The sequence below is a fragment of the Atractosteus spatula genome, chromosome 18 (assembly GCF_055471065.1).
Source record: "Atractosteus spatula isolate fAtrSpa1 chromosome 18, fAtrSpa1.hap1, whole genome shotgun sequence".
NCBI classification, from domain to species: domain Eukaryota; kingdom Metazoa; phylum Chordata; class Actinopteri; order Semionotiformes; family Lepisosteidae; genus Atractosteus; species Atractosteus spatula.
In genome coordinates, this window is record NC_142723.1 from 152792 (window position 1) to 178749 (window position 25958).

Here is a 25958-nt window from a genome sequence, read left to right on the forward strand (position 1 = left end):
ACTGTTTTGCTTAAGATATGTGTGTTGTATTACAGTTCTCAAAAGCATAAAGGCTCAGGAGGAATACTTTATACACATTCTGGGATGGGAGTCTTGATTTCAAGTTCGCCTGAGATTAGTCGCTCCTAGCTCCTCCCTGATCCTCTACATCCCCTCCTCCTCCTGTGGCACGGGAAGTTTCTTCAGCAGATCTTTCTTCAGGGGTCCCTTTAGCAGAAGAGAGAGAGACAAACATACAGAGGTATGTCAAACCATTCCTGGTTCACACATTTATAGACTGTTTTCTATTTGTCTCCTCTGGTTTGTGTTTCACTATAGATTCTGAAGATGTCCACTAGATTGACTTTCTTAATATCTTTGAGGATTGTGAGTGGTTGTATCAGGTTTCCCTGTTCAAGACTAAACAGGTTCAGTTCCTTCAGCTTGTCAGTGTACGACATGCCTTTAATCTCCAATTATGCACAATATTCTAAATTATGATTAATATAGTTACCATGATGTTTATACATTATGCATGAATTATAGAATATTCTGCAATTTTAACAGAACATCACTGGATTGAAATCCAATGCTTTCATTGACATATTCTACCAGTTTTGTACCTTTTTAACTGCTTTTCCATGTTGGCTAGTAGATATAAATGATGTCTCAAAATAATCAATGATGTGTCAAAATAAATATCAATTATTTCAGCTGTGTATGTTTTCAAGTGTAAAGAGAGCAGCACTGCTCGCACTCTGTATTTGGAAGGAGGCACCCCAGCTTTGTGCCCTCCCCTCACATACCATGAAGGCTCTCTTCTCCTGTGCTGTCTGGAAGCGCCCGTAGCCGAATTTGGACGTGGTGTCGATGAACTTGAGCTCGATGGGCTCCAAGGCCTTGCGGCTGGTGTGCACCAACAGGGACTGCAACCACAGACACACTGGTCACTGGTCACTGTCACTGCCTTATGGACATTGTGATAGGGTGGTCACTGGTCACTGTCACTGCCTTATGGACATTGTGATAGGGTGGTCACTGGTTACTATGCTTCCTCACATCAGCAGTACTCTGGACCTTGACTTGTTGAGATTACTGCCTACACAGGCCATAGTCCAGAGGCTGGCCAGTGACACAGCGCTAAATCAATACCATGAGAGGTAATAATGAAGGCGACTCTCACCTGCTGGAGAATTGGGGGAAGGGGTTATCTTACCTTCCTGAGGGTGAGGATGCGCTTCTTGGTGCCCACCACACAGCCCTTCAGCATGATGAAGTCACTGTTCACCTCGCCGTAATGGGGAAACCCCCCCTGGGGCACAGGAGACGAGAGTTAGCACAGCTGGAGAGGAGAGCCAGGCGAGCGGACAGCAGAGTGGCATCAGGGAAGGGTACGGTACCATAGGCGTGATGCTCTTCTCAGTGGTGTCGTAGCTCGTGGAGGCGTTGCTCCTGATCGCTTTGCCGTCCTTGATGTGAGCTCCCTGGCCGATGCGGTAGATCTGCATTGGGAATAAAACACAACAGAACAGCAGCTGTCCTCCTGTTCATCTCTTTCCCCCCAGAACCTCATCTCTTCCTCTGGCACCTTCATCTGCTGGTTCTCAGGTGGTGTTATATCTGATTGAGCTTATGAATCACTCTCCTTACAAAAGAAAATCTAAAGGTGGTAAAATAAACTCCTCCACTAGAGTTTTCTTTGATTATTACAATTGTGTTATTACTACAGCTCACTTTGCACAAGAAGATGCCAGGCTTATCAGATTCTGGATCACAGCTCGAGGTAATCTATACATCCATTTGTTTTCTAGCCTCTTCTTCCCATTCAGGGATGCTGCAGAGCCGCACCCTTTCCCAAAGAGCAGCTGGAGAAATGCAGGGCACACTTACAGACACATACACAGTCTTGCCAGAAACCAATTAACCTGCCAGTAAGTCTTTTCTGGACTGTGGAGGAAACCAGAGGACCTGGAGCAAACCCACTTAGCTTAGCAGCTCAACCCAAATCTCACTATACCTAATACTTAATTAAAATCCTCAAACACATCTATTTCTCAGGTGAAATTCGAGTGCCATTGTTTCCATTGAACTGCACAACACAGCTCCATGAGGATTGAGTGTTATCTTCGACCAGTCAATCCTGCTTACCTTCAGCAGACTGCAATAAACTTTAATTAAATTGTGTTTCTGTATAAAGAAGGGAAAGCACTGAGCATAAGAAGTAGAACAGTGTCATATGTCTTAGACTTTGCAGTATTTACACCAGGTTGTACTGAAGGCTTATTGCTGCTCTCTGGGGATGGTCTAAGTACAGTGTCTCTCCCCAGCCATCTCAGCTCCTCACACCTTCTTGTTGATCTCAGTGCGGTGGTGGTAGCCCTTCTGCCCGGCACGGGCAATGGAGTACGCCACGCGGGCAGGGTGCCAGGCTCCAATGCACGCGACCTTCCGCAGACCCTTGTGCGTCTTCCTGGGCAGCTTCTTGGTGTGCCAGCGGCTCGTCACCCCTACCAAAGAGCAAAGAGGGCAGGGCACGGAATCACAGCTCAGAATCCCGAAACAGAACAGAGAAGACCAGGAACAAGCAAGGGGGACCCGTGAGTGGCTCAACAGGTGAAGGTGCTCACCTGGGTGCAGAGTGCGTTCTACGATTGCAGGTTTGAGCCCGGGTCATGTCACAAGCTGACAGTGAATGGGATTCCCAAAAAGGTACTGCATAACTGGCTGAGCCCCGCCTCGTGTCTCAACGACACAGCAACCCCCTCAGCTTCCTGGACGCTTGCAGGCCTGCGGTGCTGTCAGCGAGGGACATACCTCTCCTCCAATCAGAGCTAACCCCCTGCAGGGGGCGGAGCTGCTTGTGATGTGTGAGAAGGGGTGCGGCTTGAAGGTGGGCATTTCAAAAGAGTCAGCCCACACTTCCTTGCTCTCCCAGTTGGGACAGTAGAAACAAATGTTCCAAATTGCATGTGAAGTAATGAAAATAACTGGCAACTCGCAATTAAAAAAGACACGCAAGGAAACTTTGGCCTTTCCGTTAATGCATGTAAATGTGTTTTGAAACAAGGACAGAGAACAGTGTATGAAGTCAGATTCAGGGCTGGAGGCCCTGGGCAGCCCTCTCACGTATTTCTCGCCCACGACAGGAAAGCAGCGCCGGTCTCCCCCTGGCCGGTATGAGACCCCAGTGCCCTAGGCTGTGCTGAGACCTTTAAAACCGTGGCCCTTGGTGACGCCGATGACGTCAATCATCTCGTTCTGCGTGAAGACGGCCGAGACGGGGACGGTCTTCTCCAGGCGCTCGCGGGCCCAGTCCACCTTCTCCAACACAGAGCCGCCATTCAGCTGCACCTCCATCACATGGGCCTTCTTCTGGGCCAGAGGCAGGAGGCGCATCTGCATACATGAGCACACACACACGTCAACACACATTAGCTCACACAGACACACACATCACCTCACACACACATCAACACACATCAGCACACACACACGTCAACACACATTAACTCACACAGACACACACATCACCTCACACACCAACTCACACACACACAACAACACACACACACAAACACATCAAAACATACATACACTCACACACATTGACACACACACATCAACACACACAGCCCTGGACTGTTCAGAAACTCCCACAGACCAGCAGCCCGGTGCTCCTCTCCCTGCACACAGAACCAAGCTGAATCAGCAATACTGCCTGTCTTACTCACACCTGAAGAAGGCTCCATGGCCAAAACATTGTGTTTTCTTTCTTCTCTTTTCAGCAGGGAATAAACCTATTACTTGTTCATTTCACATTCTAAGTGTATTACCTTTTTCATCTTTGTTAAAGGGACACAGTGGCACAGCTGTTTCCTATTATTTGTATAATTCTGAAGGCCATAAAATATGTTGAATTTTAAAACACACCACTACTTAGTTTCAAAAACACTGTCTCTATCAGTTCAGCTTTTTGTGTGCAAGCCCAGGAGTTCACAAGATCATCCATTCGTGTGTTCAAGACCTGCATGTCTGTGGCCTACAGTCTTGCTCTGACAGCGTCATGTGGTCCATACTTGATCTGTGACCCCTGACTGTGAGCATAGAGCTCTGATAATTCAAAACAATCAAGGGTAAGATACTGGTGTTAACAAACACAGCCATGGCAGATTAACCTCAGAAATGACTAGAGAGCTGACCCAGGTCTGGAATTGTGATCCTTGTTTCCTTCCTTTGTCCTTAATCCTTTTAATTTGTAATTTCCTTTTCAGTCAGAAAGCCACTTGTGCCTAGTATACCAAAAGTATGAGGCGGGCTACACCTAGGGCACCCACACAACCCTAAAACCACACATAACAGGGGTGAAAACACCAAAGACACCTGGACATCATGTCTTTGAATCCCAGAGGAAACCGATGCATCAGAGAAGCAGTAAATGGGCCTGGGGAGAACATGCAAGCTCCACACCCAAGCACCCCTGTCAGAAATCAAACCCAGGCCTCAAGATCTGTGAGGCAACAGGGCTAATTGCCAGGCCACCTTACTTACTTATTGCTCTTACTTTACTTACTTATTCTTTAAAATAAAGTGGCATTTGCAATGTAACAACAAGCAGAAAAAGAAACCATAACAACAAATCTAGGGAGATAAAAAATGAATAACAGATATAATCAGAATAACATTAAAAATCACATCTTGAAGGTGAAACAGATACACTCTTATACAATAGATTTGGTTTCAGTTTTGCTTCTTCTGGCTTATTACATCTGAACCACAAATAAAAAAGATTCTAAGTTTTTTCTGCATTGTGTGCTTCAGTGGTGCTTTCATGACTCACACTAAAATCAACATTTGCTCAGGGCTACGATTAAGCACCCTTTGTAATATCTTACATTTTTGTATTATTTTGAAAATTCCAGCACATAAACAGTGTTAATTAGTAGTCCACTGCTTCTCCCAAGCCAGCAGCTTGACATCAGAAAGATTTTATTTTAATGTAGTGTGCAGAGGACTTTTATTAAGCTGTAAATGCTCCCCAGGCTGATTTCTGAATGAATTTTGGCTCAGATGGCAGCACATAAATTGATGGGGATTATTTTTAAACTGCTATTTTAAACTGCATACCCATGGTCGGGATAGAGCTCACTGCCATTAGCACTGCAGCAACTTCCATTATAAGCTGGAAGGGTTCTAATTCATCTGCAACAAACCTATCAAACAATAGGTCACATCCATAAAAAACAGTTCCTGTGAACATTCAAAATAACACTCAAAGTATTTATTCACGTCAGATCAACGAATCGTGGATTTATGGCCACTTATGTGTAACAATGATTTAAAAAAACACTCCAATATGCAATCACTTCTGAAATGTCACTGGAAGAAATGAAAATGGGGTTTCGGTCAGGACTGCTATGGCTGCTGCCTGCTCATTGCAGAGAGGTTCTGGGAAGTCATAGCTCTACCTGAGTGTGCACGATGACCCGAATCACTTTGCAGAATTTCTTCATGGCGTCAAAATCCTTCTCCAGCTGCTTCTTGCCAGCCTCATCCTGCCACTTCTTGGAAAACTTGCTGAAGGCCTTCTTTTTACTCTTGTACCTGGAAGACATCTTGGGTTTAGGAAGAAAAGATCATCAAGATAATTTTAAATCTTATGAAACTGCAGCCTTTTTCTTATTTAATATAAACTCAGTATTGACACTTGTTTTTTGATTGTATGCACACCCGACTGCGAGTCACCAGTTGTGCCTCGATGTCTTGACTCATCTCGTCACACCATATGGGACTGTGATCCCCTGCACCTGTGGACAAGCTCCGTTGACCCGCCCACCCATGGAGCCAATCACCATCTGACTCTTCATGATGTACAGGAAGTTCAGCGGAGAGCCCTGGTTGATGTTACTGCAATCCTACAGGGTCCTGGGGAATTCCAGGGGTCGCTACTGTGCTGGGAGCTGAAAGAGCCCCCACCTGACTAATCCCAACACCACCCCAGCTGGCACTGTGCCACTCATGCACCACCATTTGATTTGAATTCTGGTCACAGTCTGCTCCTGACCTGACCCAAGATTGAACTGAATGTAATTTTAGAAGGGAAGCAATGTACAATTAAAACTGATAAAGATGCGGTACAAAGCTAAGTTTCTCCTCCATACCAATTCCCCACCCCTCATTGCCCAAAAACAAATTCCTTCCAGTTTCCTCACCTACCAGTTCCTGTAGAACCGGCGTTTGCATTCGTCACTGAGGTGCTCTGCAAAAACTGTCTTGAAACAGCGCAGCCCGCGTGGCGTCTCAATGTATCCCACAATCCCCACCACCACCACAGGGGGCGTCTCGATGATGGTTACCGCTTCCACCTCCTCCCTCTTGGACACCTCTGGGGAGAGCAAGACCTGATCAGGGATTTTCGCTCACTCCTGCTCCTCGCTCATCCACTCCTGACGGCATCGCTGAAGGATTAATCCTCTAGGAACCAGGTGGAAACTCTGAGCCAGGCCTCCTCCATTTTTGACACCTTACTCCTGTTGTTTTCAAAATTACTTAAGAAGAGTGGCACTGTTAGCATCGATTCCTGACTAAATAGATGTTTTCTTTATATCTGCACTCATGTAGCTGAATTCCAGGAGACCGATTGACCCATATTGTAACAGCAATGGCAAAAATAATGCTGGGAAATAGCATCATGAATGCAGAGCCACACACAGACTTGGCTTTGACACAGGGGCCCCTCGTGCGCCCCCCTTGTCACCCCGGTACGTACTGAGCCCCGGCCGGTGCACCTCTCTCAGGGTGTGGGTCATCCCTGCCTTGTAGCCCAGGAAGGCAGTGAGGTGGACGGGCTTGCTGGGGTCATCCCTGGGCCAGCTGCGCACTTTGCCCCTGTGGCGCCTGCTCCTCTTGCGGGGCAGAAAGCCCAGGTGCCCGTGGCGCGGCGCGGAGAACTTGCGGTGAGACTGCACACAACAAGCAAAAACACTGAAGACCGACAACTGAGTCCAGAAGCATTTCAGCAACAGCCTGCTCCAGAAGTAATGCAAGAACCACACCCCCTACCTGGGTAGCACAAGACGCAGCACAGGTGAATTCAACTCACCTAAACTAATGCTTAAAATGGGTCCAATAGATCATCCGGATTCCTTTTGCACAATTAAAGGAAAGTGCCAATTGACCACAGTATGCTGGGCATGCCAGGCCTTCCAAGACTCAATAATTGCTTACACTTATATAGTGCTTTTCTGGACTCTCCACTCAAAGCTATTTACAGGTAATGGGGATCACCTCCACCACAACCAGTGTGCAGCCCCACCTGGAACGAAAGTCAGAGTGCACCAGTACACTTACTGCACACCAGCTCTCAGTGGGGAGGAAAGTAATGAAGCCAGTTCAGTAATGGGGACTATTAAGAGGCCGTGATTGGTAAATGCCAATGGGAAATTTGGCTATGATACAGGGGTAATACCCCTACTCTTCTTGAGAAATGCCCTGGGATTTTTAATGACTAACAACAACATCACTTTATTAGCCCTATACAATTTCTTGCATTAGGAATTCATCTTTTCGCATACCCCAGCTTGCTCTCCGTGAGACACACAGACACACAGACAGGGAGAAAAGCTGGGGGTCAGAGCGCAGGGTCAGCCATTTATACAGCGCCCCTGGAGCAGGTGGGGTTAAGGGCCTTGCTCAGGGGCCCAACGGAGTAGGATTCCTCTGCCGTCCGCGGGATTTGAACCAGCAACCTTCCAGCCACAGGCACAGATCCTGAGCCACAGAGCCGCCGCTCCGCCCCACTACAGGGAGTCAGGACCTCGGTTTTACATCTCATTGGAAAGACGGTGCCTTTTTTACAGTATAGTGTCCCCGTCACTATACTGGGGCATTAAGCCACACATAGACCACAGGGTGAGCGCCCCCTGCTGGCCCCACTAACACCTCTTCCAGCAGCAACCTTCGTTTTTCCCAGGAGGTCTCTCATCCAGGTACTGACCAGGCTCACACCTGCTGAGTTCCAATGGGTTGTCAGTTGTGAGCTGCAGGATCACTGCAAGGTCTGCAAGATCTCATTAAACTCCCACAAGAGCCATTACATAAAGGACAAGCAACAAGCAATCACATTTCCTCTAGAGATTAAAGACCCGGGGCTCACAAGATTCATCTCACAACCTCTTGCATTAAAGATTAACTTGCAGCATTTCCAATATGAACATCATATATACAAATCATTTTCTTAGTTTTAAAATAAACTCAAATGGCGTCTATAATGACAATAGTCATTTAAAAATATTCTAAGAAATTTCACTTTAGTTCCAAAAGTTTTCAAATAAACTAAGTTTCACTTCAAAACAGTTTGTCTCTGACATCCCTCAGCACATTGACCATTCCACTCCTGGAAGAGGACAGAGACACAGTGACCAGGCTGAGAGCTCTGTAAATCTTTGTACTACATATGCACAATGTTTGTTTGCAAGTTGTTATTTGTGTTGATTATATAGTATAGCATATTTTATCATATAGTATATTTTATCAGCTTTTATTGCATTGGCCATTTGTATAAATTTGGTATGTCAATAAAGCTTATTTTGATTTTTTTATATAGCCACTGAGTGTCAAACCCCTATAAAGCAGACAGCAGAGCTGCATATGTATCCCAGTGAATCACACTGTGTTTTATTGGCTACAGTGCACATAGTTTGGTATGTATAAGGTCACACGCATCTTAGAAACTACACAGAAAGTGTATCTTGGCCATAAACCTAAATGGAGTATTAAATGGGTGAGTTAGAAACCAAACAGTCCTCTGCAATAACAGCCTGTTAAAACCCGAGACGCCATTATTCTCCTACAACATGTCTGCTGCCACAACATAGTTGAACGAGCAGTCCTGTGTCCCACACACTGATCAACGCGCTCCAGGTGGGAAAACACACCAGGCAGAGAGTTAGTCCACAGAAAAGATCTACGTTCCACAAGGGAATCAGACACTCACAACACGGGGCTAAAGTCTCTGTTTTAGTACAACACAGGCAGGGTACTGACCATGGCTCTGCACAGCGTCGACAGCAGGGACCAAAGAGACAGAGATCAAGAGCTGATTTAAGCTCATACTCAAGATGTTGCTCAATCTAAAGACTCAAATTTAGTTGCTGGCCCAGTCCGGTGCAGTATCGATTTCAATCTGGAGGGAAGGCTGCCAGACTATAACAGCACACAGACAGCAGTCAGGTGATTCTGACTAAATGGACTCAAAAGGCAGAGGCAGTCAGAGAGGTGGGTGAGGCTGTTAGAGGGGAAACAACAGGAACACCCTTTTTCAGGAAATGGGCTTGTTGTAATATTTTCAATTACTTCATGTAGTAGCTGGAATTCATTAAGGATTTTTTAATCAGATTGTTTTTATTCCTTTCAGAACAAATCCCCGAATTGATACCTTACCTTAACAAGCTTTTGCTAATGAAACCTGTTTTTACATTGTGCAGGTACAAGGCATTTACACTGTACCCTTGCGCCCTAAGAGTATCCAACACTTTAAGACAATACTCGCCCAGAAAATGTAGCCATGCAAAATTAGAACTGACACGTTCGCTTATTACACTAGTATTTTGCCCATAACTGACCTTGAAATTGTAAAACCTTAATTTTGTTCATGTGGGTTGATATGGTCAGACACAGCATATAGGAATTTCATGCTAAACAATTGCACAGGTTGTTCACAGCCTGGAAATAGTGGCCATTTCCTCTGAGCTCCTCTGCTCATGGCTGTGTGGCTGAATCCTGCGCAGTGACAGAGCCCTGTATGAGTAACATGTTCAGGTGCTTTCCTAAAGAGAGCGACAGTGGGTTCCTGTCAGTCAGCGTTCTCAGCCAGGCCGGGGCAGAGGAGAGGCACATTCTGGAGCAAATGTCTACAAAGCACTTGCCAATTCAATGGCTTAGCAGTGGCTCTTCAAATCACCTGACTTCACCCAGAATTCTTGATCATGAGCATCTTAATCAAAAGAGTATTTCCATTCATCCATTTTAAGTCATTTTGTCCCACTGAGTGTCGTGGCAGTGAGGGTATTTTTAAAGTATTTTTTTAAATCTACATGTTGTTGTGATAGTGGGAGAGAACAATATGGTGGACATTGTTGGCAAAACGAAATAACCTGTGACTTTCACTGCAGCCACGTTAGTGAGACACATTAATCAGAATAATTACTGTCATGCATGACAGTAAAATTGTACAAGTTACAATGCATCTGCTATGAAAATATATATTTTTAGTTTTCCTGGTAGAACTTCATGAATTTCAGTTATAAGAGGTACGTTTGCTCAGTATAGTTTTCAAAGAGAAAAAAACTATCTGTCCCAATATGTGTAACAAATGTATTTGCCCCTTGACTCAGTATATTTCAAGTTTAAATATTATGTTTAATGCACCGTAATTAACACCAGGATTATGTAGCTATGCAAGCTCATCGCTGTTGTATAATTAACACCGTGGGTTCTGGTTAACATCTTCAAACAAATGTAGCACCACATGCATAAAATTTACGTAACCTCGACACGGAGTATTCTTGCCCTAAAAACCCATTTCGTTTGTACACATACTGATTACGCCTATCAAGTGATGATTTTTTCTTTTATACAGTATTTTGGAAAAAGTACACGAACTACCAGCTCCAGGGAAGTTCACCTTCAAAAACCTGAGACAATCTCTGAGAGGCATCTGGGTCTACCTGGCGCTGAGTAAAAGAATTACATCGTCTCTCACAACACCTTTGACCTTTGACCCGTGGGGATTTGCGAAAACGCTAGTGACATACAAAAAAATATATTTTACTGTAAATCAAAATCATATGTATTAATTCACACTCACGCTCTGTAATATGCGCTTTTTCACGCTGGGATAACTCTCGGCGTCTTTGACCTTTATTCCGCCATGTTGGTCGGGTAGTGGAGTCGCGCAGCCTCTGTTGTGTGTGGAGAGAGGGGTTGAGGTCGAGGAGAAGGATTGTAGGTTGTTTTTTTAATTTTCTGCTCCAAATAATAAAAGAAAAATGCCGGATGACTGGGATAAAGATGTGTACCCCCAGCCGCCTCGACGGACACCGGTAGTGAACAAACAGACTATTCTTCCAAACCCTGTGGACTATGCGATGAAGATATTCTACTACGCCGTTGACAAGCCGATCACCGTTTTAAGAGGTAAAAGACCACGAAGGTCGTTCTGTCGGTTGTTTTAACGTTGTCATGTTATCCAGAAGCTGAAGTTGAGGTCTTGGGACCGTGCAGCGGGTGTGCATGTGATCACATTTTGTTCGCTTCTGTCTTTATTTTTATTGTATAGTGTCAGCTACACCAGTATAGTATCCGCTACACCAGTATAGTGTCAGCTACACCAGTGTCGTGTCAGCGTGGAAAATGCTTCCTGACTAGCTAACAGACTGACACTTGCACGTTACTTTCACGCCAGCTAAACATGCTAGGCTTCTCCACAACCTTCAGCAGGCTACCTTTAAACGCCTGTTTTAATTCCAAGCCGTGATCCAAGAGGCTATAAAACTGGATGTGTTTCTAAATCTTAGTATCTCTAACGATTCTGTACTCCCACAGACTGCGGTGAGAAGGTGTATATTAGCGTTGTAGTAACTCAGAGGTCCCCAGACCTGGTCCTGGAGGGTCAGTGTCTGTATGATTTCACTTTAGAGGAGAGCTAGGATTAGTTCTTCAGCTTCTCCAGCCTACAGGTGCTGGTGCTTTAAGGAGACCTAGAACTCCTGTGCTAAGCCTTCTCCATTTAAAAGTACAACATTTTATAACTGAGGAGCAGGGGAGCACACCGGAGCTCTGACAGCCAGTCCATGTAGAGCCCTGTGGAGTGTTAAAGCAGCTGAGGTAGTTGTTGCCTGTCCTGTGGAGAGCAGGGGGCCGAGTGGGCATTGCCAGCCCTGCAACACTGAGCTCTGCTGCCCGTGTCCTTGCAGAATGGATGGATCACCTGCACACAAGGCAGACATTCTATTATTACCACCGGCAGTACCGCCGGGTCCCGGACATGACCGAATGCCAGCAGGGAGACTACCTGTGCTACTACGAAGCGGACATGCAGTGGAAGAGAGACTGGTATGTACCTACAGCTGTCGATTTTAAATGGGGGCCTGAGTGATTCTGGGTGTTCTCTTGCCTAAGCCTTGTGTTATTTCATCTTGTGGGAAACGCGAATCAGTCAGTAGTGTTTTGTATTCCTCAGAGGAAGTGCCCAGACCTGATTCCGTTATATCAGTTGCATGTAGTGTAGTACTAATGTAGGGAGCTGCATCAGCATGCGTAGTTTGCAAAGGAACAGGAACTGAAAAGAAACATTATTGTGTGTTTTGCCATTGGGAAATACTGCAACCTAGCTTAGCTCTGAGCTTGACCCAGGCATCCCTGTTGAAGGGTGAGGGAGGCTGCCAAGCAGAAATATGAAGAGAACCTGTTATCTGCAGCATGCAGTAAACTGGGCTGCTGTAACAGTTCCTCTGAAAGGAAAATAAATAACTGAGCCCTCTGGCTCCCATCCCTTGTACCCCAGCCGAGCAGAAGCAAGCTGACTCCCAGTGGGGCTCTTTCTCTGTGTGGCTGTTCCAGCTGATTAAGATGCGTAGTTTGATAGTTAGTGGAGTTCTTTTCAGGCATTTTACAGGTGCGTAATCTAAACACCCGAACACTGCTTAATCCATAAAATAGATAAAGAGAGAATGGTAGATGAGTGATTAGCAAGCCTGATGTGAAGAATGCGAGAGCTCTTCAGGTGTAAAGGCAGAGGTTTTCACAGTAACATGCCCTTCAATCCTTCCCAGTTTTCCCGCGCGCACGCGCGCGTGCGTGCATGTGTCCGTGTGTGTGTTTGGTCTTCAGGCACTCTGTGGTGCCTGTCCCTCAGTGTGTTTAGACAGCGGTGGTTTGGCCTACAGCCTGCGCATGATCTGAATCGCCGCTGCTTCTCTCTGCACTGCGCAGTATGGTGGATGAGGAGATCGTGAAGGTGATGCAGGAGAGGCTGTCCGCCTGCCAGCAGTGGGAGGGGAAGAGCTACCGGCAGAACTGCGCCAAGCAGCTGCAGCAGTTCACAGAGGTGGCCAAAGCCTTCCAGTCCCGATGTGAGTGCCAACGCCGTCTCGGCCTGCTCCGTGTCACCGAGCTTCAGGCATGGTTACATGTACCTCTCGTGGCACCATCCCTAGGTGTTTTAAAATAACAGAAGCAAGGCATTTGAGTACTTCTAGATTTCAGTGTAAAAAGTTCCACGTCAGCTCTTTCTTGCAGTTCGTGTTAGAATTTGGAGATGGTGCCTATGGGCGTTCATTTCTCATGGGGAGGCTACCAGCTATCTTCATGTTCCTAAGGCTTGTCTCCATTCCCCCAGATTATAAAGACCTGCTTTGGTTCCACTTCTTACCAGCGGTGGGCTGTGCCAGAGGCTGACACTAACACCCTTGCTCTAAGAAAATCCACCTGTTTTCTTCCAGTTCAGGGTCACGGCAGAGCCTTGATACTGCTGGTAGCCTTATCTCAGCAGAAGTGATCCAGAATAGAGGATACAGGTTGCTACATTACTAGCTGCTCTTTAAGCTGTTTTTAGTTTAATTTGATTATACCTTCATTTACACGTAGAAGCACTTCAGCATACTTTTTCAAACATAAAAAACAGCCTTACAAGAGTATTAAATTCTGAGTGTAGGAGTACAGGCCCTGAGACTACTCTATTCTGTCTGTTTGGTTTGGCTGGGTTATATTTTAGGTTCTGGAAGCTTGGTTCCTTTGTTTGGCCAAGTTTGAGATGTGCACTGCCCTCCGAGCTGCAATAGCAGAAGCAGCCTGCTTGAGTTAAGATTTCTTCTGCTTGATGCTGTTCTGTTCTGTGTGGTTCAGATGGGGACCTGGGTGCTTACGGCAATGCTCGGAAATGCCTGATGAAGCAGAAACACAAGATGATCGAGGAGCGTCGGAAACAAGCAACTGAAGCCTGAGACCAGACAGCAGTGGACAGTTGTTGGCTGAAGTCTCTCCTACTGCATCACCTCCACTGTGTTGACCTGTAAAATAAAATGGTTATGAAAAGTCTGGGCTCTGGTTTCTACTTAAATACCTTTTCTTGCTAGAAATGGTTTCATAGGAAAGTTTGCCAACAGCCCTGATTTATATAATTTACTACAGAAGCAAATTGCATAACATGAAATTAATGTAAAACTGCAGTGTGTTCCTTTCTGTCCTGACAAATGTGAGTTGTCATATGCCCCACCCCCTTTCTTCAGGCTGTTAATTTAGAATTACAAAACAGGTCAGTATCTATAAATTAAGTTCAATGTATTAACTGCATCACTGCATGAAATAAGACTGAATGGCTCAACATTCCTACAGTAGCACAATAGTGGATATTATGGGTTTTACAGCCTGATCCAGACCTAGAGAAGCCACTTATTGCTGAAGATCAACACCTGTAAGATGGTGTCCAATCAAATGCAAGTAATCTGTTCCAATTAACTATGATCACCAAGGAAAGTAGTCTGTTCAAATGATCACCAAGGAATTTCTTAAATTTAATCATTTAAAGTGTTCAATGGATCGCAGCAGAAATTGTCCATATAGAAACAAACCTCTAGAACAAGCTAAATTAGTTCTATCCAGGCCCAGGGTGGAGACGTCAGTGTATGTTGACCTGGTTTAATGAAATGCCTTTTTCAAGGCGATACTGAAGGTAGAACCTTGCCCCATGCCTTCCTTTCCCCTTCCCAGCACCACAACGATCCCCCCAGAGAATAGCATAGCTGGCCCCCAGAAAAGTATTTGAAAACAGACACATTGATACTGGGGATGTTTTTATTTTTCTTAAAAAAGAAACAGTTTAGGAGGATGCTGGAACAGTAGACTGGGCTCTCTGCACAGACACTCTGGTATGGGTCTTGGCCAGATGATCAGTAAATTCCTGAAAAGGGAGGAAAAAAAAACATTAAAACAGGAAAGCTTTTAGAAGTTACAAGTTAGCTTTTGTATCCCCCCCTATGCGTTTGTAACCCTACCAGCGTGGGGTCTTTCCACTGAACACAACGCTCATGTCGTCATTTCAAAGCTGGTCAAGTTTATCTTGAGAAACGTTTTTAAATCCATTTCAGTTTGGTACCAAAGAGATGAGCTCACCTGGTATGGGGACTTGGTGAACACAGTCTCCTTCCAGAGGTCAGGAGTCAGGTAGCTGTAGGTCTTGGAGATGGCGTCGAATGTGGCCTTGGCTGCAGAAGAGAAAATACCAAGTTATTGATCGTCAGATCACTGGACGGAAAGGAGATAATAAAATCTAACATGTTGAGCACAGAATAAGGAACAGAAAAAACCACAGGAGGGTCTATCTGCCGTGCATTACTCATTTACTTTATCTCCCAATTAATGCCCATAATACCACAGAGAAGGTAAAACTGAGCAGAGCTGAGAGAACAGTTTCCTTAGTGAGGATCGCCATCACAATTGATCTTGCTCAACCCCAAAAAGCAAGGCTGAACTTAAACCAGCTCTCTAGAAGAGAACGTAGCCTCCAGGGGAATCCCCCCCCAATTTCTTGAATATCCAGGAGGCTGCGCAAAATTCAACGGCAACATTTTAATCCACAAAGGGAAGATTTCTAGTGTAGGTTTCAAACCAGTTTCGGATACAGCCTCCAGTGCCTATAACACCTTTGTGAAAGTTCAGGCGGGATTCAGGCACCTGCATGGCGTGCTGTCAAACTCACCGAAGTTGCCCAGTGTGGCTGTGCATCCCCGGGCGGAGGTGTAGCAGTCATCAATGCCGGCCATCATGAGCAGCTTCTTCGGCACAGGGGCGGACACGATGCCCGTGCCGCGAGGCGCCGGGATGAGGCGCACCAGGACAGAGCCGCAGCGGCCAGTCACCTAGGCAACCCCAACAAGAGCACTGAGCATACTGGCAACACACACAGCACACGTCATGTGTCAGCGTAACAGGGGGAGGGGACTGTGGGTTCATTCCCTGCTTCACTATCTGGTGCCTACAGTGCAAGAATTGCCAAGTGTCACCAGAATGAACATGGAACCCATGCGCTTCTCCCCCTACACGAAAATGCTTAAGGACCAGGGATGCCAACCTTGCAAGGGACAGTGTGGGGCTTTCCGATCTTGTTACCCCAGTAGCCTCTCCTCACTGGGACAATGGACAGCTTGGCCAGGATGATGGCACCGCGGATAGCTGTTGCCACTTCTTTGGAGCATTTCACTCCAAGTCCAACGTGGCCATTGTAGTCCCCAATAGCAACAAAGGCCTGTTAAGGGGGTGGAGATAAAACGTACATTTTACATAATCTTGCTTCTGGCCTCAACAACATCAAACCTGAAAACTAGCTCTGCAGAAACATTAGAAAAAAACAGACTCCACAGAAATCAAAACTGATACTAACAGATCAGAACAAAACTTTGTGGAAAGTTAGAGGCACTGCATCCTTTACTACTGCCTGGAACCTGCTGCCTAACCCACAGAAAAGGCTGGATGTAGACGAGCCACATACCTTGAACCTGGTTCGCTGACCAGCTCTTGTCTGCTTCTGGACAGGCATGATTTTCAGTACCTCATCCTTCAGCGAGGACCCCAGGAAAAAGTCAATGATCTCGGACTCCTGAGACCACAAATCCAATCATTAGGAACAAGAACGCAAATTTAACTAGTTGCCACCTACAGGGTTTGGAAAATACACTAGACAGGCTAAAGTAGATTTATCAGTTAAGAGTCCTTCCAAATAAAATGGTACTTTTCCTACTGAACAGTGGAGAAGGGGGGGTGGGAGTGTAGAGCTTCGCATAATGCTCACCTAGGAAGTGGGCTAGACTTTTTCCTTCTTTTGGGGTGTAATCAAGATCACCTCAAGACTACGATGCTGAAAGGGGTATCCCAAACACAAACCCCTGAAACTCACCCACACCAAACACCAGTTTACAGTAAAGAATTAAACAGTTCAGCATCAGAGCTGACTGGCTTTACCTTGATGGGAAGGGAGTACAGATAGATCTCCTCCAGGGATTTGATCTTCATATCCTTGACAAGACGACCGAGCTTGGTCACGGGCACCCACTGGAGAAACAGCAGCAACTTAGACACTAGCAGGAAGGAGCACCTCACACAGGCCACACACTTACCATGCCACCTCTGCATGGAAAGCTTAATCTCAGACACTAAAGTACAACATTAGCATATCAAGTTCTAATTAGAAAACCTTAAGTAAAAACCACTAAAGCAGTTTCAGACTGCTTATCAGCACAGATCCAATGCAGTTTCAAATGTATTAAATCAGTTTATGCTTTACACCCTTCAAAACACAGCAAACACTAACAAGCCCATTTTAAGTAACTGCACTTCATCCTGGACTCCGTGATGTTTTACGACAGTGGCCCAGAACCCAGGAGCAACAGAAGTGGGGTACCCCTCTGTACTCACCTCCTTGTCGTCGGCCTTGCCGCCCCTGGCGCCCCGACCTCTTCCACGGCCCCGGCCACGCCCCCGGCCGCGCCCCCGGCCCCCAGTGCCAAAGCCCCCGCGAAAACCTCCTCTACCACCGGCGTCGTCCGCCATTTGCTGTGGAGAAGAGCAGAGTGACCGTCAAGGCTGCACACAGACGGACGCCGAACACAAGGACAGCTGTGTTGATTTCAGTAAGCCAGGAAAGAAACTGCTCGTCAAAGATGCTTGGAAAAGATTTAAAATGTAAAAAGGCGCATCTCCTGCCCACGTGTCCACCTGTATTGGGTCACCAGGACCTTGTCAAACAGACTCCTAATCACCAGTGACGACAAGAGCCCTTATTTATACAGCTCTTTACTGGACACTACGCTGGGAGCCCCGACAGGTAATGGGTCCACGGCTGATATAAGCCAAAGGGAAAACTCGCATAACACGAGTCAAAAGTAAAGCTTGCTAACCAAATTAACCTCGCAATTTCTCAACCGCTGAAAAACGCAGAAAGATCAGCTCAAAAAATCTCCCCTTTTCTCCATTCAAACTTTAACGCTTTAGTTAACACGGCGACAGCGTTAACTGTTTTACAAAAGACTGAAACTGGACACTTACTCGGAGGCAGCCTAACCTTGGACCACTACCCACTACGGTGTGCAAGCAGTAGGTGCACCACCCCCACACGATTCAGCGCAGCCCGGCGATAGCCTTCACAGCACAGATCAACCCCGGAAAGGGAAAACTGAGCCAGCCATGAAATAGCGCAACGGGGTCGTGTGGACACCCGAGCCAGCGCGGCCTGTGCAGCAGGGAGCCGGCTGGTACCGCACACAGGGGCTACTCCAGACCCAGGCCTGCTCTATCGAACAAATACCGGCAATATTCCCATAATGCGGCCTATTATCGTATAACTAAGACAGATTTGTAAACGTATATGCCAAAGACACAAGGATGTGTGAGATTTGTGAAGGATTAAAAGGGGAATTCACCAGCGCCGCTAGCAGATAACTCTACTTACGTGATATCTGTAACAGGAAGAAGGAAGGGCTCTGGGCTCGCGGGCTTTATATAGCAGTCCCGGGCTCGCGAGAGTTCGGGCGCCCCGGGACCCTGTATAACTAATTCTTCTCGCGCCGCAGCCAATGAGGAGTTATGTCCATTCACGTTTCGGGGAGGGAACAGCTCCACTTCCGCCCGGACCATGCGGAGGTGAACTGGCAGCCAGCTCAGCCAGTTAAGAAAAGGAAGGAGGGCAGGTTGCTTTCAGTGGGTAAGGTTTGTCGTCTTGACTGTTTGGAGTTTCTAATTTCCTCGTCCTTGTCTGTTGTACCTGGATTTCTTATAGAGTACGTGTTTTTTTTAGACGGTGTGTATGTATATTTAAATTTTTCCTTAAAGTAATTTGATTGTAATACGGGCCAATTGTGGGTGAATCAGTTTTAGTTCTTTTTATTATTATTTTTAGTTCTGCTGCAATATTACATTCTTATGAAAAAAGGTATATTATTATTCGGTCAATACAGTGTCATTTTTTGACAGCTAGACGGTATTTGAGGTTAAAATGCGCTTAAATCGTCAGTCTTCGTGTTCCTGATTGCAAATTCAAAGAAATATTTGTTAAAGGAAAACTGGCTTTTGCGCGCATCTCAGATAGGTTACAATTAATCTTACACAAGACCGTTAAGTATTTAGACATTACGTGCGCATGGTTAAAAGATGGGGGTTAGTTCTGTTCCTGTATCGCCACGTGGTGGTGGGGTGAAGGGACTGATGATCCTTTTGAATGAAGCTTAAGTATTGAGTGCATCAAGTTACTGTAGTAGTTGGTTTTCACTGTTTTGCACGTACCTTAATTCCGTGCAATATGTCAGCGGTTGTCTTTTGGCTAATTTAACAGACGGAGGGAAAGTGTTTCATGATCGTTTCTGCAGGGGGTGACCGAAATGAAACCGGTTCCGCTGTTTTTTTACTTACCCGCTTTGTCGTTATGTCGCTTTTTTCATTTGCAGAGACGAACGGTTCGCAGCTAAATGTCTAAGCGCAAGAAGCGGTCGTCTAATCCTCTTGAGAGGGATTGGAGTGTCCCGATACGCTCAGGCCGCAACTCGGGACGGGCCTGTTCCCCTCTGCCAGTAATCGAGGCAAGTGAAGCTGTGAATGCCTGCTAATGAATAAACCCTCTGTGTTAAAAATGCCTGATCAATCAATCGACCTGAGCCGACTTTTTCTTTTCTCGTTGGCACATCGTGATGAGGGGGATGTTCATGTTAAGAAACGAGTTACAAAGGCCCTTATTCAAGAAAACTTTTGACTAAGCTGGACTTTGGCACAGGCTGAAAATTATCCGGGACGTGTCCGTTGTCCTGGGTAAGATAACTGTGCACACAGGGATGTGGCACATTTGAGCTCATTGCCTGCTGATGTGGTGGTGCAATTAAACCCATGTGCCTACAGACGTTTGCAGCAAAGTGAGAGAGGAAGCCCCACAGAAAGCCGGAGGTGTGAGTGTGACCGTTTCCGCTTGACCTTTTTTGGCAGATGAAAACAGCCCAGGCTCGTCGTCTCCGTCGCTGAAAGAAGAAAACCGGTGACAGCTGTGTCGCTCTCGGCGGTTTCTGGGAAGGGAATCCAGGGAGAAATGGGGCTGATGCTGTAAGTGGTGTTGGTAGACCAGCAGGCTGCGCTCCGCGTCAGAATTCCCAGTCACTGCCCCAGTATCAAATCCCGTAGGGAGCTGTGTCAGCATGCATGGGCTGTAAAGGTTTATTCCATGCTGACAACGAAAGAGCCAGGTGACACACCTGGTGAAGGCGTCACAGTCAGAATGTCTCTCTTCTTTTCAGCCTAGAATAACCCTTTACTGCCCTGGTATGGTGACACGAGACACTGTGCTGTCATTCAGAGGGGATGTTAAGCCACATTCCTGACTGCTTGACCATTAGTGATCTCAGTGCATTGTTTGTAAGAGCAGGGTTGTGAGCCCTCGTTTCCACTCTGGGTTTGTGCAGTCTGGCCTTCCTTAGCTTCTTCGTTAACTCGGTCGGTGAGGCACTTTCTTTCCTCTCCGCCTGATCTGCAGTGCAGTGGAGCCACATGTCACCCAGGCAGGTGCTGCTCTTCCCTGATGGATGCAGTAGATCCTCTGTGATGTGCAGAGCACTTGGGGCAGAAAACACCATGAAAGTGCAATTAAGAAAGAATTTACAAGCCTGGTAGTTCAGGTGAAGGCGTGGGGAGGGGTATAGATCTGTAACAGGCCCAAGTGTTTTTCCATGAGTGAGGTTTCAGCTTTTGGCACAGACTGAAAGTTACCTGTGATGTGTCAGTTGTCACAGGTAAGATTACTGTGCCGACAGAAAGGTGGTACATTAAGCTTTTTGCCCGCTTGTGTAGCGGGACAAATAAACCCATGTGCCTACAGTGACGCCCAGCGTGGAGGTGGAGAGCTTTAGTAAGGCCAAAGGCTGGTAACTGTGTAATTGTAGTTGTTGTTTTCTGAACTGTAGGGGCTGCGTTCTGCCACAGCATCTTCTCTGTCCTTTGTGACAACGGGGAACCCCCAGACGTGTTCTGACGAGGAGCTGTGGGGCTGTGTTGGAACCAGGATTTTCTCACTCCCTGACAGCGGTCCAGGAGAAGCAGGGGAGCACCATTGCTTGGGAATTTGCTGAGGAAGGCAGGGAGTGGGTCAGAGGTGACCTGTGATCTTACAGAGGGTCTTATTTCCCGGTATTGGCAGGTGAAGCTGAAGTCCAAGCACTTTAAAAGGCGAGACAGTTTCCGTGCAAGGTGGAGCCCGAGCCCGCCTGCTGGAATGTGTCGGGGGAGCCCGCACGTTCTGTGCTGTTCATGACGAGCTGGGACCTGACAGGAGTCTGTGAAAATGGGGGTCCTGCTGTCCCCTGTGGGTGGCAAGATCAGAGGTGCCACGCTGGGGGGGGGGGTAAGGAGGGACCTGCACCTGTTCGACTAGTCACCAGACAAACAAGCTGCTTCTGGGGACGGTATGGTCTCCCTGAGTAAGAGGTGCAGTTCTTCCCGACAGTCCTTCCTCCGAGACCGCCAAGCGCAGGGGGGCCATGAGGAATTGTGATTCCTGAGCACTGCCTGATCCACTCCGTAGCCAGATCTTGCTCCCGACAAATCCCGTTGCTTTCCCACCAGATGGGAAACCAGATGATTTCGATCATTAAGAGCGAAGTTTGGATGAAGACCTAGAGATATTAAGGCCCCCCTGGGCTTTGATTGGAGACATCAGGCCAAGATCGTGGTCAGAGATGCAGCACACTTGCAATTCAGTGATCCCAGTAGAACATAATCACAGCTTTGACTCAGGGTGACGTGATGACAAGTATACACAGAAGTGTGTTTAAAACCATTTATTACCTTGCAGAACCATTCTTTAATTCACGCATGGTACAGAGTAAATACACATTGTAAACATTCATTGGTGTTATTTATATCATTTCTATTCAATATTCACTTCTTCAAGCACTTTATCTCGATATTTTGCATGTTAATTTGTGTACTCAAATGCTATTCTTCATAGGTCTTTTTCATTTTAAAATTGTTCAAGGCTATCAGAATTCCAGAAACAATGATGTAAACATTTAATCACAATTCTAATTATAATTTAATCCTGTTGAATGATGATAATCTAAGGAGGGATTAATATAAGGATACTGTTTCATTTTGGCATTTTATGTAATACTGTGATTTCTACCAATAAAACTTGTTTTAAAACGTATATTGATTGAACTTTGTGACTGTGTGAAGTGTTCTGCAGAGGAAGACGGGATTCTTACAGCAGTTCTCGGTTGGTGACTCGAACCCTGACCATCACTGGCACCATGGAGAGCCCGCAGCCTGGCTGTTGTCTTGTGGTCAACTGCGTAGGAGGGGTTTTGACCTGCGACTGAGTCAGCACTCAAGGCTGAAGTCCTAAAACTTGTTTCCTGAGACAGCACCAAAGCAAATCTCGTGCACAGTGTCTCAGTTGTGTGCCCCTGTTTCTAAACTCAGAAGGAAGTAGCTGTGTCCTGACTGGAAATCAGGTGATATTTGATCATCTCTAAGAGCCATAGTCTCTAGTCTCACGCCCACTAATCCCCCCAGTTCAGTAAGAAAAATCCGCCCATCCATTTTCTGACTGCTTCTTCCAGTGCAGGGTGGCAGGAGAGCCTGAGCCTATCTCTGCAGAAAGCAGGCACAAGGTACAACCAGCATGGGATGCCACTCCATCGCCAGGCACACACAGACACAAGCACACTCACCCTAGAGCCAGTTTTCCCAGAAGTCAGTTAACCTGATTGTAGACTGTGGAAGGAAGCCCATTTGAATAAAGGGAGAGCATACAGACTCCACACAGACAGCACCCCAGGCCTGGAACTGAGCGCAGGTGCCCATAGCTGCGGGACAGCGATGCTGATCGCTAGGCCACCACGCCGCCAGCAAGCAAAACCCAGAAGAGGCATTTCCCCCAGCGAGCCCCGGCGAGGGTGGGCAGGGCTGACGCGAGTCCTAAGAGCTGGCACTGCTGCTGCCTTCTCCTGCGGGCTCCTCGCTGCCGTCTGGGACCTCCAGGCTCTCGCAGATCAGTGAGATCTGCCTCTTCATCTGCTCCATGGTGCTCTGCATCTTCCTCATCTTCCTCTGCAGCGTGGCCACGATGGCGCGGTGCGCCTGGCGCTGGGCCGCGCACGCCCGCCGCAGCTGCTGGTAGCAGTTGTGCCCGGCCTGGCTCTGGCGCGACAGCATCTCCCCGCAGCCCAGCGGGCAGGGCTCCCGCCGGTGCCGGCAGCGCAGGGCGTGGGCCGGCAGGTCGCGGCGCAGCAGCTGGGTGCCGCAGCCCTCGTGCGGGCAGGCCGCCCGCTCGAAGGGGCAGCTGGAGAGGTGGCAGTGCTGGTCCGCCAGGGGGAAGGTGGCCGCGCAGCCGCTGGTCTCGTTCCCACACTGCGGGCGGAGAGACAGCGGGGTGACTGAGGGCAGAGCCGAGCGCTCGGGCTACAGAATGGCGGCTTTGATTTGGGTCATACGGTTCGGCACAGAATTCTGGTCTGAACGTCTTGCTTACTCTGAGGTGCCTCGTTAAAATCAAAATTAAAAAATCTGATCTCAAAGACTAGCGGTGATGTCTCATCCCCCTGCTTCTTGGCTGGACAACTTGTTCCTGACCCCTACAACCATTCATGTAAAGACGTGCCTCCTGCCCTCCTGCTGGCCATTGAAAGTGCCCTTCACCACAGGTACAGTCTGTGTCCTCTAGTTTGTGGCTCATGGATGATGCTGAAGACGCTCAGAGGGTCACGTCTGACCTGTGAGGTCAGGGTGTCTGACAAGGGAGGTTGGAGTAAAGCAGGAGGTTTTCAGCTGTAACTCCCTACCTTCACTCTCAAGCGGCTGATGGACTTGCTCAGCTTGTACATCACGAACATCATGCTGGCGGTGACCGGCTTCCTGCAGCACGGACAGCTCTCCTGCCTGTGGAGGACACGGTTACACCCGGCTACCAGGGGGGCCGTTCAGAAAGTGAAACTGCGTCAGAGCAGGTTAACCGCTGGTCACGGCCAGCGGTGTGTGAAGCGTGGCTTTTGTTGCGTGACCTCTGTCCAGCTGGACGTCTTACCTCTTCAGCCACTGCAGGATGCAGGTCTTGCAGAACACGTGGTTACACGCCACTCTGACCGGACAGCGCAGGACCCCGCGGCAGATGGTGCAGATCAGGTCGTGGTCTGGAGTCTCAACGAACTGCTCGACATCGTAGCCCCCGCTCTGTAAAACATGGGACCAGGTGTAGCGTTAAGACACACCCTGCAGAGAGTGACTGGGATGCTGGGTTCTTATGGAAATGCGGTATGAAGGAAAAATTATAAAATTTATTTTATAAGAACCATACCATGAGGGAAATTTATTATAATCCCAGAAACGCAGAAAACGTGTTATTAAATAACAGACGTGGGTACATGTCATCGACGCTGCAACCAAAGACAGCTTTTAAATGTCATTTCTTTCCCTGATACTGTTGGTGTGTCAGTTTAAAGGATGCATACAGCTTTGTCTTGTACGCTCTGGAAACAGGGCTCGCTTTTATCTGCCCTGTTTGGGAAGAGGCCCTTTCTGAACACGAGCTATTGCGCTGGTCAGCCGCGCGCGGTTCTGTCCCGTTCTGGAACGCCGGCTAGCTGGCCACGTGACTGCGCAATGGCCCGGCGCTCGCCTGACCTCTTAGGGACACGCCGCACCAGTGGATAAACTGCTTTCCCATTTCCATTTCCTACTTAAACATCTGTCTTAGCTATAACCGATTATAATTAGTTTTTAGCCAGAAATCAGTTTAGACGTCTCAAAGGCCCACTCATTGATTTTGTCGTCTTGTAATCACGCACTGATTAGCCCTTATTAAAAATTGAAAACTATGTCAAATGCTGTGAAAAGGAGGTCGTTTAATTAATTAATAATAATAATAATAATAATAATCCATTGTTATTTTCCAACGTTTTTACACTGTAAAAGCAAGCCACCGCTTCTACGAAAAACCACAGCTGCACTCTAGCGAAGACAATGACGGCGAGGCGCCGCGGCAGTGACAGAGGCGAGCGAACTCACCATGCTTTCCGTCCGGGTGATGAAGCTCAGCTCTGCTCCTGCTTTGGCCATTTAACCGACCCAGCGCTCGCAGCCGGAGTCCGTGCGGTCCGGGTTCAATAACAGCGACCCCCCCGACCAATAGCCAGCGCTAACTGCCCCCCGAAAGTCACCGCTCAAATGGCACCCCCCAGAACCGACCAGACGTTTCAATGAAAAAACACATTTCATTGTCACCTGTCGTGGCCATTCAGCGTGTCAGGGTCGTGTGGGTGTTGAATGTGCCCACAGTGACCCCAAGATCTCAGTCTCCCACTGCGGCGGCCGGACGCATCGGATTTCGCTGTATAAAATAAAGATGATGATGATGATGATGATGTATAGGTGAACAGGCGATTCTAAATCCCCCCAGTGTGATCTCGGAGAGTGTACCAATACTGCTCCTACTGCTAAAATACTGCAGCTGATCCTACTACTGATAACAACTACTAACATTACCGCTGCAGCTATTGCTACTACTACTACTAATACTGTAGCGCCCTCGCCTGGCGCTGCGGCCGAAGGGGCAGGACTGGAGTAGTGGTGGCCAGGGCGGGCAGGAGAGCCGCTAACCAGTGCGGCTGACCAGTGGGGGACTCATGTAAATAGTTTCCCTGGTTTTGCACCACTTTTACACGTGTACCCAATTACCACACTACACCTATGTAACTGTCCCCGAATTGACCCCAGTGTGTTGTAACGTGTTTGCCTCTCTCCCTCTGTTGTGGTTGCTGTGCCGGACGCACGTCCGATTAATAAAGCGCCGTGTTCTCAGTTAAAAAGAGCATGGCTTCCTGTGTCTATCCTCGCCGAACCCGTCGCGTTACAATACTATTATAATTTACAATAACGATTATTTTTATTATTGAATTCCA

The 25958-nt window shown here is 47.3% G+C and overlaps 4 protein-coding genes, 1 long non-coding RNA gene and 2 other non-coding genes across 8 annotated transcripts; 4 read left to right on the forward strand and 3 right to left on the reverse strand.

Moving 5' to 3' along the window:
* Positions 1–4: 4 nt before the first annotated feature.
* On the reverse strand, positions 5–10708 carry LOC148818247 (large ribosomal subunit protein uL3-like). Of its 2 annotated transcripts, none has more exons than XM_088936777.1 (10): positions 10661–10708; positions 6746–6938; positions 6193–6361; positions 5445–5580; positions 3189–3375; positions 2326–2486; positions 1380–1481; positions 1196–1291; positions 786–905; positions 5–207 (listed from the first exon to the last, which is right to left on the reverse strand). In XM_088936777.1, the coding sequence occupies exons 1-10, from the start codon at positions 10691–10693 to the stop codon at positions 145–147; spliced, it is 1260 nt and encodes a 419-aa protein (XP_088792903.1). In that variant the 5' UTR covers positions 10694–10708; the 3' UTR covers positions 5–144. The 2 variants fall into 2 exon arrangements, with proteins under 2 accessions (XP_088792903.1, XP_088792904.1); XM_088936778.1 differs by lacking the exon at positions 10661–10708 and adding an exon at positions 9022–9125.
* A 200-nt stretch (positions 10709–10908) lies between these two features.
* ndufb10 (NADH:ubiquinone oxidoreductase subunit B10) lies at positions 10909–14070 on the forward strand. The gene is made up of 4 exons (XM_088936940.1): positions 10909–11172; positions 11952–12090; positions 12970–13109; positions 13882–14070. Exons 1-4 carry the CDS (start codon positions 11025–11027, stop codon positions 13977–13979), a joined length of 525 nt encoding a protein of 174 aa, XP_088793066.1. The 5' UTR covers positions 10909–11024; the 3' UTR covers positions 13980–14070.
* Positions 14071–14815: 745 nt separating this feature from the next.
* rps2 (ribosomal protein S2) lies at positions 14816–18509 on the reverse strand. The gene is made up of 8 exons (XM_088936941.1): positions 18479–18509; positions 17446–17583; positions 16993–17082; positions 16523–16630; positions 16106–16279; positions 15734–15893; positions 15148–15239; positions 14816–14935 (listed from the first exon to the last, which is right to left on the reverse strand). Exons 2-8 carry the CDS (start codon positions 17578–17580, stop codon positions 14855–14857), a joined length of 840 nt encoding a protein of 279 aa, XP_088793067.1. The 5' UTR covers positions 17581–17583; positions 18479–18509; the 3' UTR covers positions 14816–14854.
* Positions 18510–18674: 165 nt separating this feature from the next.
* On the forward strand, positions 18675–22207 carry LOC148818250 (uncharacterized). The gene is made up of 4 exons (XR_016094448.1): positions 18675–18730; positions 19470–19601; positions 19999–20112; positions 20967–22207. It is a non-coding gene; the product is annotated as an uncharacterized LOC148818250 (long non-coding RNA).
* LOC148818251 (small nucleolar RNA ACA64) lies at positions 19789–19916 on the forward strand. Its single transcript, XR_016094473.1, has one exon. It is a non-coding gene; the product is annotated as a small nucleolar RNA ACA64 (small nucleolar RNA).
* LOC148818252 (small nucleolar RNA ACA64) lies at positions 20757–20883 on the forward strand. The gene has a single exon (XR_016094472.1). It is a non-coding gene; the product is annotated as a small nucleolar RNA ACA64 (small nucleolar RNA).
* Positions 22208–22980: 773 nt separating the features above from the next.
* On the reverse strand, positions 22981–25155 carry rnf151 (ring finger protein 151). The gene is made up of 4 exons (XM_088936942.1): positions 25066–25155; positions 24086–24231; positions 23844–23940; positions 22981–23412 (listed from the first exon to the last, which is right to left on the reverse strand). Exons 1-4 carry the CDS (start codon positions 25114–25116, stop codon positions 22981–22983), a joined length of 726 nt encoding a protein of 241 aa, XP_088793068.1. The 5' UTR covers positions 25117–25155.
* Positions 25156–25958: the final 803 nt, after the last annotated feature.